This window comes from Cetorhinus maximus, chromosome 32, assembly GCF_964194155.1.
Source record: "Cetorhinus maximus chromosome 32, sCetMax3.hap1.1, whole genome shotgun sequence".
NCBI classification, from domain to species: Eukaryota; Metazoa; Chordata; class Chondrichthyes; order Lamniformes; family Cetorhinidae; genus Cetorhinus; species Cetorhinus maximus.
In genome coordinates, this window is record NC_135910.1 from 5,862,182 (window position 1) to 5,875,951 (window position 13,770).

The 13,770-nt window shown below is 48.7% G+C and overlaps 1 protein-coding gene across 1 annotated transcript in view; it reads left to right on the forward strand.

Moving 5' to 3' along the window:
• The window catches only part of sptbn4b (spectrin, beta, non-erythrocytic 4b), a 320,876-nt gene that overhangs the window by 219,865 nt on the left and 87,241 nt on the right, over nucleotides 1-13,770 (forward strand). The window contains exons 19-21 of the mRNA XM_078533196.1: nucleotides 9,140-9,403; nucleotides 11,705-11,929; nucleotides 13,361-13,450. Coding sequence (XP_078389322.1) covers nucleotides 9,140-9,403; nucleotides 11,705-11,929; nucleotides 13,361-13,450 — 579 coding nt within the window. The remainder of the gene's footprint in view (nucleotides 1-9,139; nucleotides 9,404-11,704; nucleotides 11,930-13,360; nucleotides 13,451-13,770) is intronic.

Sequence of the window (13,770 nt, forward strand, 5' to 3'; positions counted from 1 at the left end):
AAGAGTGGGGTCTGTTACACGGGGAGTCTGTCCCAAGGGGAATAGTGAGAGAATACAATTAGGGAGGAGAATGGGAAAGAAAGAGGCTAGGTAGGAGAGAGTGATAAAAACACTGTTGTAAAAAGGCAAGAGGTACGAGAAAATCAAATGATAAAACCAGGAAAAAGAATAGGAGTCGATGTTGCAAAACTGCAATGTGGGTTGAGTGATTTTTAAAAATTTGTTATAGGATGTGGGTGTCGCTGGCTGGGCCAGCATTTATTGCCCATCCCTAATTGCCCTTGAAAACATACGAACAAGGAGTAGGACTAGGCTATTCAGCCCCTCGAGCCTGCTCCGCCATTTAATAATATCATGGCTGATCTGATCGTAACCTCAAATCTGCATCCCGCCTACGCCCGATAACCTATCACCCCCTTGCTTACCAAGAATCTATCCACCCCCGCCTTAAAAATATTCAAAGACTCTGCTTCCACCACCTTTTCAGGAAGAGAGTTCCAAAGACTCACTACCCTCTGAGAGAAAGAAATTTGCCTCATCTCCATTTTGAATGAGCGACCCCTTATTTTTAAACAGTGACCCCCTAGTTCTAGATTCTCCCACAAGAGGAAACATCCCCTCCACATCCACCCTGCAAAGACCCCTCTGGATCTTATATGTTTCAATCAAATCGCCTCTTACTCTTCTAAACTCCAGAGGATACAAGCTAAGTCTGTCCAACCTTTCCTCAAAAGACAACCTCCCATTCCGGCTATTAGTCTGGTTAAACCTTATCTGAACTGCTTCCAATGCATTTATATCCTTCCTTAAATGAGGTGACCAATACTGTACACAGTACTTCAGATGTGGTCTCACTTGTGCTCTGTATAACTGAAGCATAACCTCCCTACTTTTGTATTCACTTCCCCTTGCAATAAATGATAACATTCTATTAGTTTTCCTAATTACTTGCTGTACCTGCACATTAACCTTTTGCAATTCATGCACTAAGACACCCTGATCCCTCTGCATCTCAGACGTCGGCAAGCTCTCACCATTTACATAATATGCCTCTCTTTTATTCTTCCTGCCAAAATGGACAATTTCACATTTTCCCACATTAGACTCCATTTATTACTGCTCCTGGGATGTTACTTGTACCCTTGATAATGAAAACTGATGCAAAATACCTGTTCAATTCATCTGCCATTTCCTTGTTTTCCATTATCAATTCTCCAGACTCACTCTCTATAGGACCCAACGCTTCTTTTTTAAATAATTATCGAAACTCCTACTACCTAATATCTCCAAATTTGCAGATGACACAAAGCTGGGTGGGAGGGTGAGCTGTGAGGAGGATGCAGAGATGCTTCAGTGTGATTTGGACAAGCTGAGTGAGTGGGCAAATGCTTGGCAGATGCAGTATAATGTGGATAAATGTGAGGTTATCCATTTTGGTAGCAAAAACAGGAAGGCAGATTATTATCCGAATGGCTATAAATTGAGAAAGGGGAATGTGCAACGAGTCCTTGTATACCAGTCGCTGAAGATAAGCATGCAGGTGCAGCAGGTGGTAAAGAAGGCAAATGGTATGTTGGCCTTTATAGCCAAAGGATTCGAGTACAGGATCAGGGATGTCTTGCTGCAATTGTACAGGGCCTTGGTGAGACCACACCTGGAATATTGTGTGCAGTTTTGGTCTCCTTATCTGAGGGAGGATGTACTTGCTATAGAGGGAGTACAGCGAAGGTTTACCCGACTGATTCCTAGGATGGCAGGATTGACATATGAGGAGAGATTGAGTCGATTAGGATTATATTCGCTGGAGTTCAGGAGAATGAGGGGGGATATCATAGAAACCTATAAAATTCTAACAGGACTAGACAGGGTAGATGCAGGAAGGAAGTTCCCGATGGTGGGGGAGTCCAGAACCATGGGTCACAGTCTGAGAATATGGGGTAGACCATTTAGGACTGAGATGAGGAGAAATTTCTTCACCCAGAGAGTGGTGAGCCTGTGGAATTCACTACCACAGAAAGTAGTTGAGACCAAAACATTGTATGCTTTCAAGAAGGAGTTATGATGTAGCTCATGGGGCAAAAGGGATCAAAGGGTATGGGGAGAAAGCGGGAGCAGGCTATTGAGTTGGATGATCAGCCATGATCATAATGAATGGCGGAGCAGGCTCGAATGGCTGAATGGCCTACTCCTGCCCCTAGTTTCTATGTTTACCTATTTTTATATTTCTGGCTAGCTTCTCTCGCACTGTAATTTTTCCCTCTTTATTAATCTTTTAGTCATCCTTTGCTGTTCCTTATATTCTGTCCAATCTTCTGGCCTACCACCTATCTTTGCACAATTATATACTTTTTCTTTGAGTTGGTTTGATACCAACTTTAACCTTTCTAGTTAACCATGGACGGTGTGTCTGTCCCTTGGACTTTTTCTTACGCGTTGGAATGTATCTATTCTGTGTATCCTGAAATATCCCCTCAAATGTTTGCTGCTGTATCTCCATTGACCTATCCCTTAACCTAATTTGCCAATTCACTTTAGCCAGCTCTGCTTTCGTGCCCTCATAATTGTCCTCATTTAAGTTTAAAAACATAGTCTCGGACCCATCCCTGTCTCCCTCAAACTGAAAGTAAAATTCAATTATATTATGGTCGCTGCTACCTAGGGGCACCTTCACGATGAGGTCATTAATTAATCCCATCTCGTTGCACAACACCAGCTCTAGTTTAGCCTGCTCTCTGGTTGGCCCCAGAACATGCTGCTCTAAGAAACTATCCCGGAAACATCGGTGAACTCCTCATCTAGGCTACCTTTGCCCATCTGACTTTCCAGTCTCTATGTAGATTAAAATCTCCCATGACTATCGCCATGCCTTTCTTCCTTTATGCTCCATCCTACCATGTGGTTACTATTAGGGGGCCTGTACATGATTCTCACAAGTGACTTCTTGCCATTTCTCATCTTTGCCCAAACCATTTCCACATTCTGGCTTCCTGAACTTAGATCATCCCTTTCTATTGTGCTAATACCATCATTAACTAACAGAACCACCCCTCCATCTTTTCCTTATTTCCTGTCCTTCCTAATTGTGTATACTGTTTAATATTCAGGTACCAACCCTCCTGCAGTCATGTCTCTGTAATGGCTATCAGATTGTAATTATTTATTTCCATGTGCTCTCTCAGTTCATCTGTTTTGTTTTGAATGCTTCATGCATTCAGATACAGAGCCTTTAATTTTATCCTTTTATTCTTTTTATAACTTCTGGTCTGTTCTGTTGATTTACTGTTAGATTTGTACTTACTATCCCTTCGTGTCATGGTCTGTTTTTCATTTCCCGTAATAATATATTCCTCTTTTGCCTTGTCTCTACTCTTTGATTTATCATATCTTCCCAAATTTTTACCCTTGCCCCACTACTTAGTTTAAAACTCTCTCTACTTCCCTAGTTATGTAGCTCGCAAGAATATCGGTCCCAGCCTGTAGACTGGTGTACATGTGTAGATTCAGACTATGTAGTTGTAGACTGTCCCAACGGTACAGATTCCACGTTCCCCAGTATTGGTGCCAGTGCCCCATGAACTGGAACCTACTTCTCCCTCACCAGTCTTTGAGCCACGCATTCATCTCCCTAATCTTATTTGTCCTATGCCAATTTAAAGGTGTCTCAGGTAATAATCCAGAAATTATTACCTTTGAGGTTCTGCTTCTTAATTTGGTACCTAGCTCATACTGGCTATGCAGAACCTCTTTCTTTGTCCTGCCTATGTCATTGGTACCAACATGGACCACGACGACTAGGTCCTCCTCCTCCCAGTGCAAGCTTCTCTCCAGCCCCGAGCAGATGTCCCGAACCCTGGCACCGGGCAGACAACACAGCCGCCTGGACTCATGATGTTTGTAGCAGAGAACGGTGTCAATCCCTCTGACTATACTGTTCCCTACTACCACTACATTCCTTGTAACTCCCTCCCGCTTGACTGGCTTCCTGTACCACGGTGCCATGGCCAGTCAGCTCACCCACCCTACAGCCCCCACTCATATCCAAACAAACTTAAAAATCCTCAAACCTGTTGGACAATTACAAGGGAGCAGGCTCCTGCACTCCTGCCCTCTGGGTCCCTTTACCTGCCTCACTTGCAGTCACACCCTCCTGTCCCTGACCACTGACCAAATCAGAAGACTCCATCCTAAGGGGTGTGACCACCTCCTGGAATGAAGTGTCCAGGTAATTTTCCCCCTCTCTGATACGCCGCAGTGTCTGCAGCTCGGCCTCCAGCTCAATAACTTGGAGCCGAAGTTCCTGTAGCCGCAAACACTTACTGCAGATGTGTTTGCTCTAGATCACAGTGGTATCCAGAAGCTCCTACATCCTGCATTCGCAGCACATCACCTGCCCTGCTATCTCCAATATGTGTTATTTAATTAATAATTGCTGAAAAGCAACACAGTACTTACAACTAATAATACCAGTTACTGGTTTACCTGCTCCTTCTGCTGCACCAAATTGGAAATCAAATACTGGCAGCTGAAAAACAGTAGAAGAAAATAGCACCTCCTCCCTGCCCTTCACTAAGCACACTTTGCTTCCTGCAGTAAACCTTACCTAAAGCACCTCTTTCCCCATGCACCGAATTCCCACTTTGAACCAAATCCCCAAATATACTCACCCGGTCTCTTCCTCACTCAGGCCGAAGCCTCCCCTCACTGACCGTGTGCCTCTTAAAAGAAGGTGGTGTTGAGCTGCCTTCTTGAGCCGCTGCAGTCCATGTGGTGTAGGTACACCCACAGTGCAGTTAGGGAGGGAGTTCCAGGGTTTTGACCCAGCGACAGTGAAGGAACGGCGATATATTTCCAAATCAGGATTGTGAGTTACTTGGAGGGGATCTTCCAGGTGGTGGTGTTCCCATGTGTCTGCTGCCCTTGTCCTTCTAGGTGGTAGAGGTCGTGGGTTTGGAAGGTGCTGTCGAAGGAGCCTTGGTGAGTTGCTGTGGTGCATCTTATAGATGGTACACACTGCTGCCACTGTGCGTCGGTGATGGAGGGAGTGGATGTTTAACTAGGTGGGTGTGGTGCCAATCAAGTGGGCTCCTTTGTCCTTAATGGTGTCAAACTTCTTGAGTGTTGTTGGAGCTGCACTCATCCAGGCAAGTGGAGAGCATTCCATCAGACTTCTGACTTGTGCCCTGTGGATATTGGACAGGCTGTGGGGAGTCGGGAAGTGAATTACTTGCTGCAGGATTCCCAGCCCCTGACCTGCTCTTGTAGCCACAGTATTTATATGGCTGGTCCAGTTCAGTCTCTGGTCAATGGTAACCTCAGGATGTTGATAGTGGGGAATTCAGTGATGATAATGCTGTTGAATGTCAAGGAGAATATGGTTAGATTCTCTTGTTGGAGATGGCTATTGCCTGGCACTTGTGGTGCAAATGTTACTTGCTACTTATCAGCCCAAGCCTGAATGTTGTCCAGGTCTTGCTGTATGTGCACACAGACTGCTTCAGTGTCTGAGGAGTTGCGAATGGTGCTGAACATTGTACAATCACCAGCAGCCACCCTCTGACCTTATGATGCAGGGAATGCCAATGATGAAGCAGCTGAAGATGGTTGGGCCTTGGGCACTACCCTGAGGAACTCCTGCAGCAACGCCCTGGGGCTGAGATGATTGGCCTCCAACAACCACCTTCCTTTGTGCTAGGTATGACTCCAACCAGCAGAGAGTTCCCCCCCTGATTCTCATTGATTCCTGTTTTGCTAGGGCTCCTTGATGCCACAGCTGGTCAAATGCTGCCTTGATGTCAAGAGCAGTCACTCTCACCTCACCTCTGGAGTTCAGCTATTTTGTCCAAGTTTGGATCAAGGCTGTAATGAGGTCAGGAGCTGAGTGGCCCTGAGCGGAACTCAAACTGAGCGTCAGTGAGCAGGCCATTGCTGAGTAAGTCTTGCTTGATAGCACTGATGACAACCCTTTATCACTTTGTTGACTGAGAGTAGACTGATGGGACAGTAATTGGCTGGTTTGGATCAGTGGACAGGAGATATTTAGGCAATTTTCCACGTTGTCTGGTAGATGCCAATGTATGTACTGGAACTGCTTGGCTAGAAATGCAGCTAGATTGGGACTAAGGTGATGGGGTCCACCTTCATTGAGGATGCAGGTGTTCATGGCACCTCCTCCTCTTGTTAGTTGCTTAATTATTTACCACCATTTAAAACTGGATGTGATAGGATTGCAGAGCTTTGACCTGATCCGTTGCTTATGGGAATCGCGTATTGCTTCCGCTGTTTAGCGCACACGTAGCCCTGTGTTGTAGCTTTGGCACCTAATTTTTAGATACAGCTGGTGCTAATCCTGACATGCCATTGGCTATGTCAGTCTGTTGGTCTGTTGACTACCCTGTGGGGACAAGCCTTCCAATTTTGGCACAAGTTTCCAGACATTGGTGAGGAGGGCTTTGCAGGGCTGACTGGGTGCTCCATCTGAAGAAATCATTGATTTTGTTCATCAAAAATCCGGTAGTTTCCAGGCCATCATTACTGAGACTACCTGAGGTGGGACTAGGTGGAATGCTCTTTCAGAGAGCCAGTGCAGAGACGATGGGCTGAATGGCCTCCTTCTGCACTTGTAAAGTGATACGATACTCAAATCCAGGATTAGCCTTTCGCTGAAACAATATTTGGGTGCAATTGTGGTGGCTTTTCTCACCTCCCTAAGCGGGTGCGCATTGAGTGAAATCGGGCTGCTGTCTCAGCCTATGGCATCTCTGGCGTTATGGTGTTCAGAGTAAAACTGGAATAAGTTGAGGTGAAAAGCTTTGATCTTTCCACAAGTTTTCTCGTTGGAATTTATATCTCAAAAGATCCGTGATCTGACTCTTGCTGTTTGTGGTGGAGTTGGAAAGGGCAGCAGCTTGGATTGGGAACTCGCTAGATTCATCTGCGTTCGCCGGCCTAATGGAAGCAAAATGCTGAGGTGACCTTTAACCTGTGTCCAGTCTGCTTTAGCTTTGGGTTTAAAACCAACAAAAATTCAGAGAAATGTGGCCTGGAGATTCCTCGCTCTTGACTTTGGATCACGGCAAGTGTTTCCCATGGCAATGCCTCAGCCAGTCAGAGTTGACTTGCCGTCCAATCAGAACCCTTTCCCCGTGTAGTATAAATTGTTGTGATAGTTTGAAATTTGGCATTCTTGCCTCTGTCCTGATGAGCGCTAGACGGAAAGCTTCGGCAACATCTCTCTTATCAGCAATATTCAAGTATTTTTCTGTCTGTGTCCCTCCGTCCCCTGAACTTTAAGATCAGTCCCCTCTCCCTCACAGCGACTGTATTAGTGACTTACTCATGCCTACATCGTCACCTCAGAGTAACAAAGAAGCAAGAGGGTTGACTGGAAAATCCACTGGGGATCACAGGGAGCCTCTCACCGCCTGTGCTCCAACAGTCAGGAAATCGGTAAAGTGATGGTTCTGCACCTGACCATGAACCAGGCTCTGAACTGGGGGTTGGAGTCCACGGGATGGAGTCAGTCTCTTCTTCCGGTGTCAAGAACAGAAAATGCTGGGAAAACCCAGCAGATCTAACAGCGTCTTTGGAGAGAAAGACAGAGTTAACATTTCGAGTCCGAGCCTCATGAGCAACATGATAAAATGAGCAGAAAGGACCTGCTTATCTTATGGGGAGAACAACACACTGTCCCACACCACAAACCCCAGAACAAACTCTCCCTGCCTCCCCTCATGCCTCCTAGACGTGACAGTGAGGATGTTTCATTGCACTGATCTGCAAATCATAAGAACAGAAGAAATGGGAGCAGGAGGTAGGCCATTCAGCCCTTCGAGCCTGCTCTGCTATTCAACGAGATCACGGCTGATCTTTTACTTCAAACACCATTTTCCTGCACTTTCACCGTGTCCCCTGATGTTTTTAATATGTAGAAACCTATCAATCTCAGTCTTGAACATACTCAATGCCTGAGCCTCCACAGCCCTCTGGGACAGAGAATTCCAAAGATTCACCACCCCCTGAGTGAAGAAACCCCTTCTCACCTCAGTCCTAAAGGACCTGCCCCTTATTCTGAGGCTGGTTCCTAGACCCTCCCCTCCAACCCCTCTAGCCAGAGGAAACATCCTTCCTGCACCTACCCTGTCGAGCCCTGTAAGAATTTTGTGAGCTTGAATGAGATCACCTCTCATCCTCCTAAACTCCAAGCCCAGTCTGTTGTATTATCACCAGGTTGTGTTATGGTGCCAGCTGTGATTTCCAGTGGATTTTCCAGTCACTCCTCTTGCTCCTTTGTTACCCTGAGGTGATGAAATGGGCATGAATAAGTCACTAATGCAGTCGCTGTGAGGGAGAGGGGATTGATCTTAAAGGTTAGGGGATGGAGGGACACAGAATGAAAAGGGAGAAATGTTGCCAAAGTTTTCTGTCTTTTTCATCCAAAACAGTTTGAAATTCCAGATTTTGCTGAATCACAGTCACCAGATTAAATGACAAGATTTTTGTTTTTAGAAATACGAGATGAGATCTGTTTAAACATGAGCCATTTCTTGTTAGTCTTTAACTGTGTACAGATCCCAGGTTACTGTCTTTCATGGGGCTGCTTCTAGAATGTTCTTTCTGGACTGTTCTCTCAGTCTATCGCCATGTGACTCTATGCATCATACCACGGGCAGTCCCACATTAACCTCTGCTCTGCAAAGCACTTTTATATTACAAGGGCATGCAGGTGCACACAACATCCTCCAGACAACACAGTCTGTTTAATCTATGCTTGGAATGTGAGGTAATGAACTTGAAGAAGGTGATTTGACCTCCTGATGAACTAGAGTCCTTTGTAGCAGTCGAGAAGCCCAACCTTCTGCTTTCTCCCCGCACCCTGTAAGATCAGGCCTGCGGAGTCAGAACCAATGAATCCAAATGATCTTTGCAAGGCTTGAATGTGTCATATCACCTGGATATTATGGGATGTTATTTTATACCTAAGCTACGACTGCATCACCAGTGATAATGCTCTTCCGCCCGGCGTGACTGCAAGGTTAGCCCTCGGTCTTGTTGAGTTTGGTTTTCTTGCTGTGCTTGTAAGGGTTGAGTGGCGGCCCACGCTGATCACCCGTTTGATTGTCTAACCTGCCCTCTGTTACAGGAGGGGCAACAACTGATCAAGGAGAAACCTGAGCTCGCCCCAGAAGTGAGGAAGAAACTGGAGGAGATCCGCGATTGCTGGGTGGTCCTGGAGAGCACGACGCAGGCAAAGGCGAGGCACCTGTTTGACGCGAATAAGGCTGAGCTCCTGGTGCAGAGCTATGGTGAGCTGGACAAGAGGTTGTCGCACCTGGAGGGCCAGCTGCAGGTGGTAGAAGGAGGGAGAGACATCGCCAGTGTCAACAGCCAACTCCAGAAACTGCAGGTGAGCGGCCAGGGGTGTTGGTTGCTCATGCAGCCTCCGCTCAGTGCACCTTTCACAGTTTTGCCAAACCGTAACAGTTGGAGGATGAGATGAGACCAGGGGTCAGAAGTCAGGGGCTGATAGTGCCCGTGGGTCTTCTCAAACCGAGCTCCTTCGCAGTGCTCTCTCTAGCGCTGAGATTTTCACCTGCACTGGGGAGGGAAACTGGGTGGTGGCAAATCAGGTGCCCCTTACATTGTGTACTTGTTGCACGCCCGCTCAGTATACTCAGTATACCTGCTCACTCTATTCCGGCCCTTAATATGCCTGCCAATTATACATCTCGCTCGTCATTCCCGGCTCATTATACACATCTCCCATAAACACAACTCCTCATACACACACTCTACCTGTCACACACCCTGCCCTCGGCGCACACACCGTTACACACCCTGCCCATTGTGCACACATTATTCAAGCCCTGCCCACTGTATAATGTAGCCTGCCTGTTTAACAATAGCTCATTGGCCCTCACAAGCTATAACTCTCCGGAATTGTTAGATTTTATTTGATAAAGACAAGTGATAACTTGTTTAAAAGAGTAACTCGAACTTCAGCAATTTTAATGAATTATTTATTATTTTAAAAAACTACCATTAACACATGTATTTGAACAAATCACACAGGATATTGGTATTTGAATTCATTCCTCCCTTGGGCACCAGTTTATACATGTCACTGATTCAATAACTGGGCTGGATATTCTTCAGGAATATTATTCTGAGTGAAGCAGCGGTTGGGTAACATTGTTCAGCCTGATTAATGGCCAAGGTGACCTTCACCTGCACTCCCTCTTCCTTACACCAAGTCTGAGAAACCTCTTGTGACAGTTTGAGGGCTGGGATGAGGTTGGTCTGCGAAGGGGGTGGGGTCTGTGTTGGGGATGGGGTCTGCGAAGGGGGTGGGGTCTGTGATGTGGTGAAGAGTGTTGGGGGTGGGGTCTGTGATGGGGTGAGGAGTGTTGGGGGTGGGGTCTGTGATGGGGTGAGGAGTGTTGGGGGTGGGGTCTGTGTTGGGGGTGGGGTCTGTGGTGGGGTGAGGAGTGTTGGGGGTGGAGTCTGTGTTGGGGTGAGGAGTGTTGGGGGTGGGATCTGTGACCGGGTGAGGAGTGTTGGGGGTGGGGTCTGTGTTGGGGGTGGGGTCTGTGTTAGGGGTGGGGTCTGTGTTGGGGGCGGGTTCTGTGTTGGGGGTGGGGTCTGTGTTGGGGGTGGGGTCTGTGTTGGGGGTGGGGTCTGTGTTGGGGGTGGGGTCTGTGTTGGGGGCGGGTTCTGTGTTGGGGGTGGGGTCTGTGTTGGGGGTGGGGTCTGTGACCAGGTGAGGAGTGTTGGGGGTGGGGTCTGTGTTGGGGGTGGGGTCTGTGTTGGGGGTGGGGTCTGTTTTGGGGTTGGGGTCTGTGGCGGGGTGAGGAGTGTTGTGGGTGGGGTCTGTGTTGGGGGTGGGGTCTGTGATGGGGTGAGGAATGTTGGGGGTGGGGTCTGTGTTGGGGTGAGGTGTGTTGGGGGTGGGGTCTGTGTTGGGGGTGGGGTCTGTGACCAGGTGAGGAGTGTTGGGGGTGGGGTCTGTGTTGAGGATGGGGTCTGTGTTGGTGGTGGGGTCTGTGTTGGGGTGAGGAGTGTTGGGGGTGGGGTCTGTGTTGGGGTGAGGAGTGCTGGGGGTGGGGTCTGTGACCAGGTGAGGAGTGTTGGGGGTGGGGTCTGTGTTGGGGTGAGGAGTGTTGGGAGTGGGGTCTGTGATAGGGGGAGGGTGTTGGGGGTGGGGTCTGTTGGGGGTGGGGTCTGTGTTGGGGGTGGGGTCTGTGATGTGGGTGGGGTCTGTGACGGGGTGAGGAGTGTTGGGAGTGGGGTCTGTGATAGGGTGAGGGTGTTGGGGGTGGGGTCTGTTGGGGGTGGGGTCTGTGTTGGGGGTGAGGGGTTTTGGGGGTGGGGTCTGTGTTGGGGGTGGGGTCTGTGTTGGGGGTGGGGTCTGTGTTGGGGGTGAGGGGTGTTGGGGGTGGGGTCTGTGACCGAGTGAGGATTGTTGGGGGTGGGGTCTGTGTTGGGGGTGAGGGGTGTTGGGGGTGGGGTCTGTGTTGTGGGGTGGGGTCTGTGTTGGGAGTGAGGGGTGTTGGGGATGGGGTCTGTGTTGGGGGTGGGGTCTGTGTTGTGGGGTGGGGTCTGTGTTGGGCTGGGGGTCTGTGTTGAGTCAGGGTGGGGGTGGGAGTAGCTCTGTCTTATTTCTAATCTCCCAGACTTCCCCAATAACCTCTGACCGTGTGAGCTGCAGGTCCTGGAGAATCAGATGGAGGGCTGGTACAAAGAGGTTGGGGAACTCCAGGCCCAGGCTTCCACCCTGCACCAGGAAGGGGCAGGAAAAGAAGAGGTTACCGAGAAGCAAAATGTCGTGGAAGCGCGAATTGTTCGACTGATTGAGCCTCTGAAGCAACGGCGGAGAATTCTGCTCGCTTCCAAAGAAGTTCACCAGGTGACCAGGGATATGGAGGACGAGACTGTAAGTACCACACCCAGAAACTGCACGACTCAATCAAACAGAAATGATCTTACAGCTGAAATACTTCACCTCAACTGAGGGCGCAGTTCCATTCATCGAAAGCAGGATGGACAGGGTTTTTTTCCACTAAGCATTGGGAAGATTGAAGTTATTGTCTTCAGTCCCACCACTAACTCCATTCCCTAGCTCCAGACTCTGGTCACTGTCTGAGGATGAACCAGGTCACCCAAAGCCCCCCTGGCCCGCACCCCCCACACGCTACCCTCTGTAAACACGAGCTCAGTACAAACTCCGCTGTCCCTATCTGAACTCACACCTCGAATTCACCCTGCTCCCTGCCCTTGCTGACCTACATTGGCTCCCAGTCCTGGAAGATCTCAGTTATAAAACTCTCATTGCGGTTTTCAAATCATTCAGTGGTCCACGTGCGCCCCTTCCCTATCTCTGTAACCACCCCCAGCCTCACAAACTTCACACCTTTGCACTCTTCCAACTCTTGGCCGCTTGTCATTATCCTGATCTTAATCACTCCGACATTTGGTCGCCACATTATAGGAAGGATGTGATTGCACTGGAGGGGGTGCAGAGGAGAATCAACAGGATGTTGCCTGGGATGAAACATTTAAGTTATGAAGAGAGGTTGGATAGACTTGGGTTGTTTTCGTTGGAGCAGAGAAGACTGAGGGGTGACCTGATCGAGGTGTATAAGATTATGAGGGGCACGGACAGTTGGATAGGGAGCAGCTGTTCCCCTTAGTTGAAGGGTCAGTCACGAGGGGACACAAGTTCAAGGTGAGGGGCAGGAGGTTTAGGGGGGGATGTGAGGGAAACTTTTTTATCCAGAGGGTGATGAGGGTCTGGAATGCGCTGTCTGGGAGGGTGGTGGAGGCGGGTTGCCTCACATCCTTTAAAAAGTACCTGGATGATCACTTGGCACGTCATAACATTCAAGGCTATGGGCCAAGTGCTGGTAAATGGGATTAGGTAGGTAGATCAGGTGTTTCTCACGTGTCGGTGCAGACTCGATGGGCCGAAGGGCCTCTTCTGCACTGTGTGATTCTGCGATTCTGTGCCTGGTCCCAAAGCTCTGGAATTCCCTGGATAAACCTGTCCTCCTCCCTACCTCCCATCCATTCCTGATGCTTCTTTGATGTCTTTGACTAAGCTTTTGGTCACCTGCCCTAATATTTCCTCACGTGACTCGATGTCAAATGGGCTCCTGTTATCACGTCAAGGTGCTATGTTATTAGCCATTATTATTCTTGTGATGTGATAACTCCGCTGTTCAGTGTTGCCGAGACGTGTTGTAACTATGCAGTACAGTATCACTGCACTGTGTGGTGTTACGACAGTGCCCGGTGTACCTGTGTAAGCAGCTCCTGTTGTTTCTGTTTACTGAGCGAGAAGCTGAATGTTTTGTGTGTTCCTCAGCTTTGGATTCAGGAACGTCTGCCGCTGGCAACATCCAAGGATCACGGGAATAATCTGCAAACGGTGCAGCTCCTCCAGAAAAAACTTCAGGTCAGTGCCAGGAGCAGGAGGGAATTGGGAGTCAGGGCCGGAAAATAGGACAGGATCGGGAATGAGAACTAGACTCTCCGTCACCGCCTTAAACCTGCAGTCCACAGGCACACCCATGGTTACAGGGTGTATTATCCACATCGTGTACTGCCGCAAGCCGCTGAGATTTCCCCAGGTAGCAACTCCCTCCAAATTCCCCTTGAAATCATACACCATTCCGACTTGGAACCATGGGCAGGATTTTCCGGCCCCGCCCGACACCGGGGTCCTCCGATCCCGTCAAAAGTCAACGCACTTTTGGCTGGGCCGCCAAATCCCCA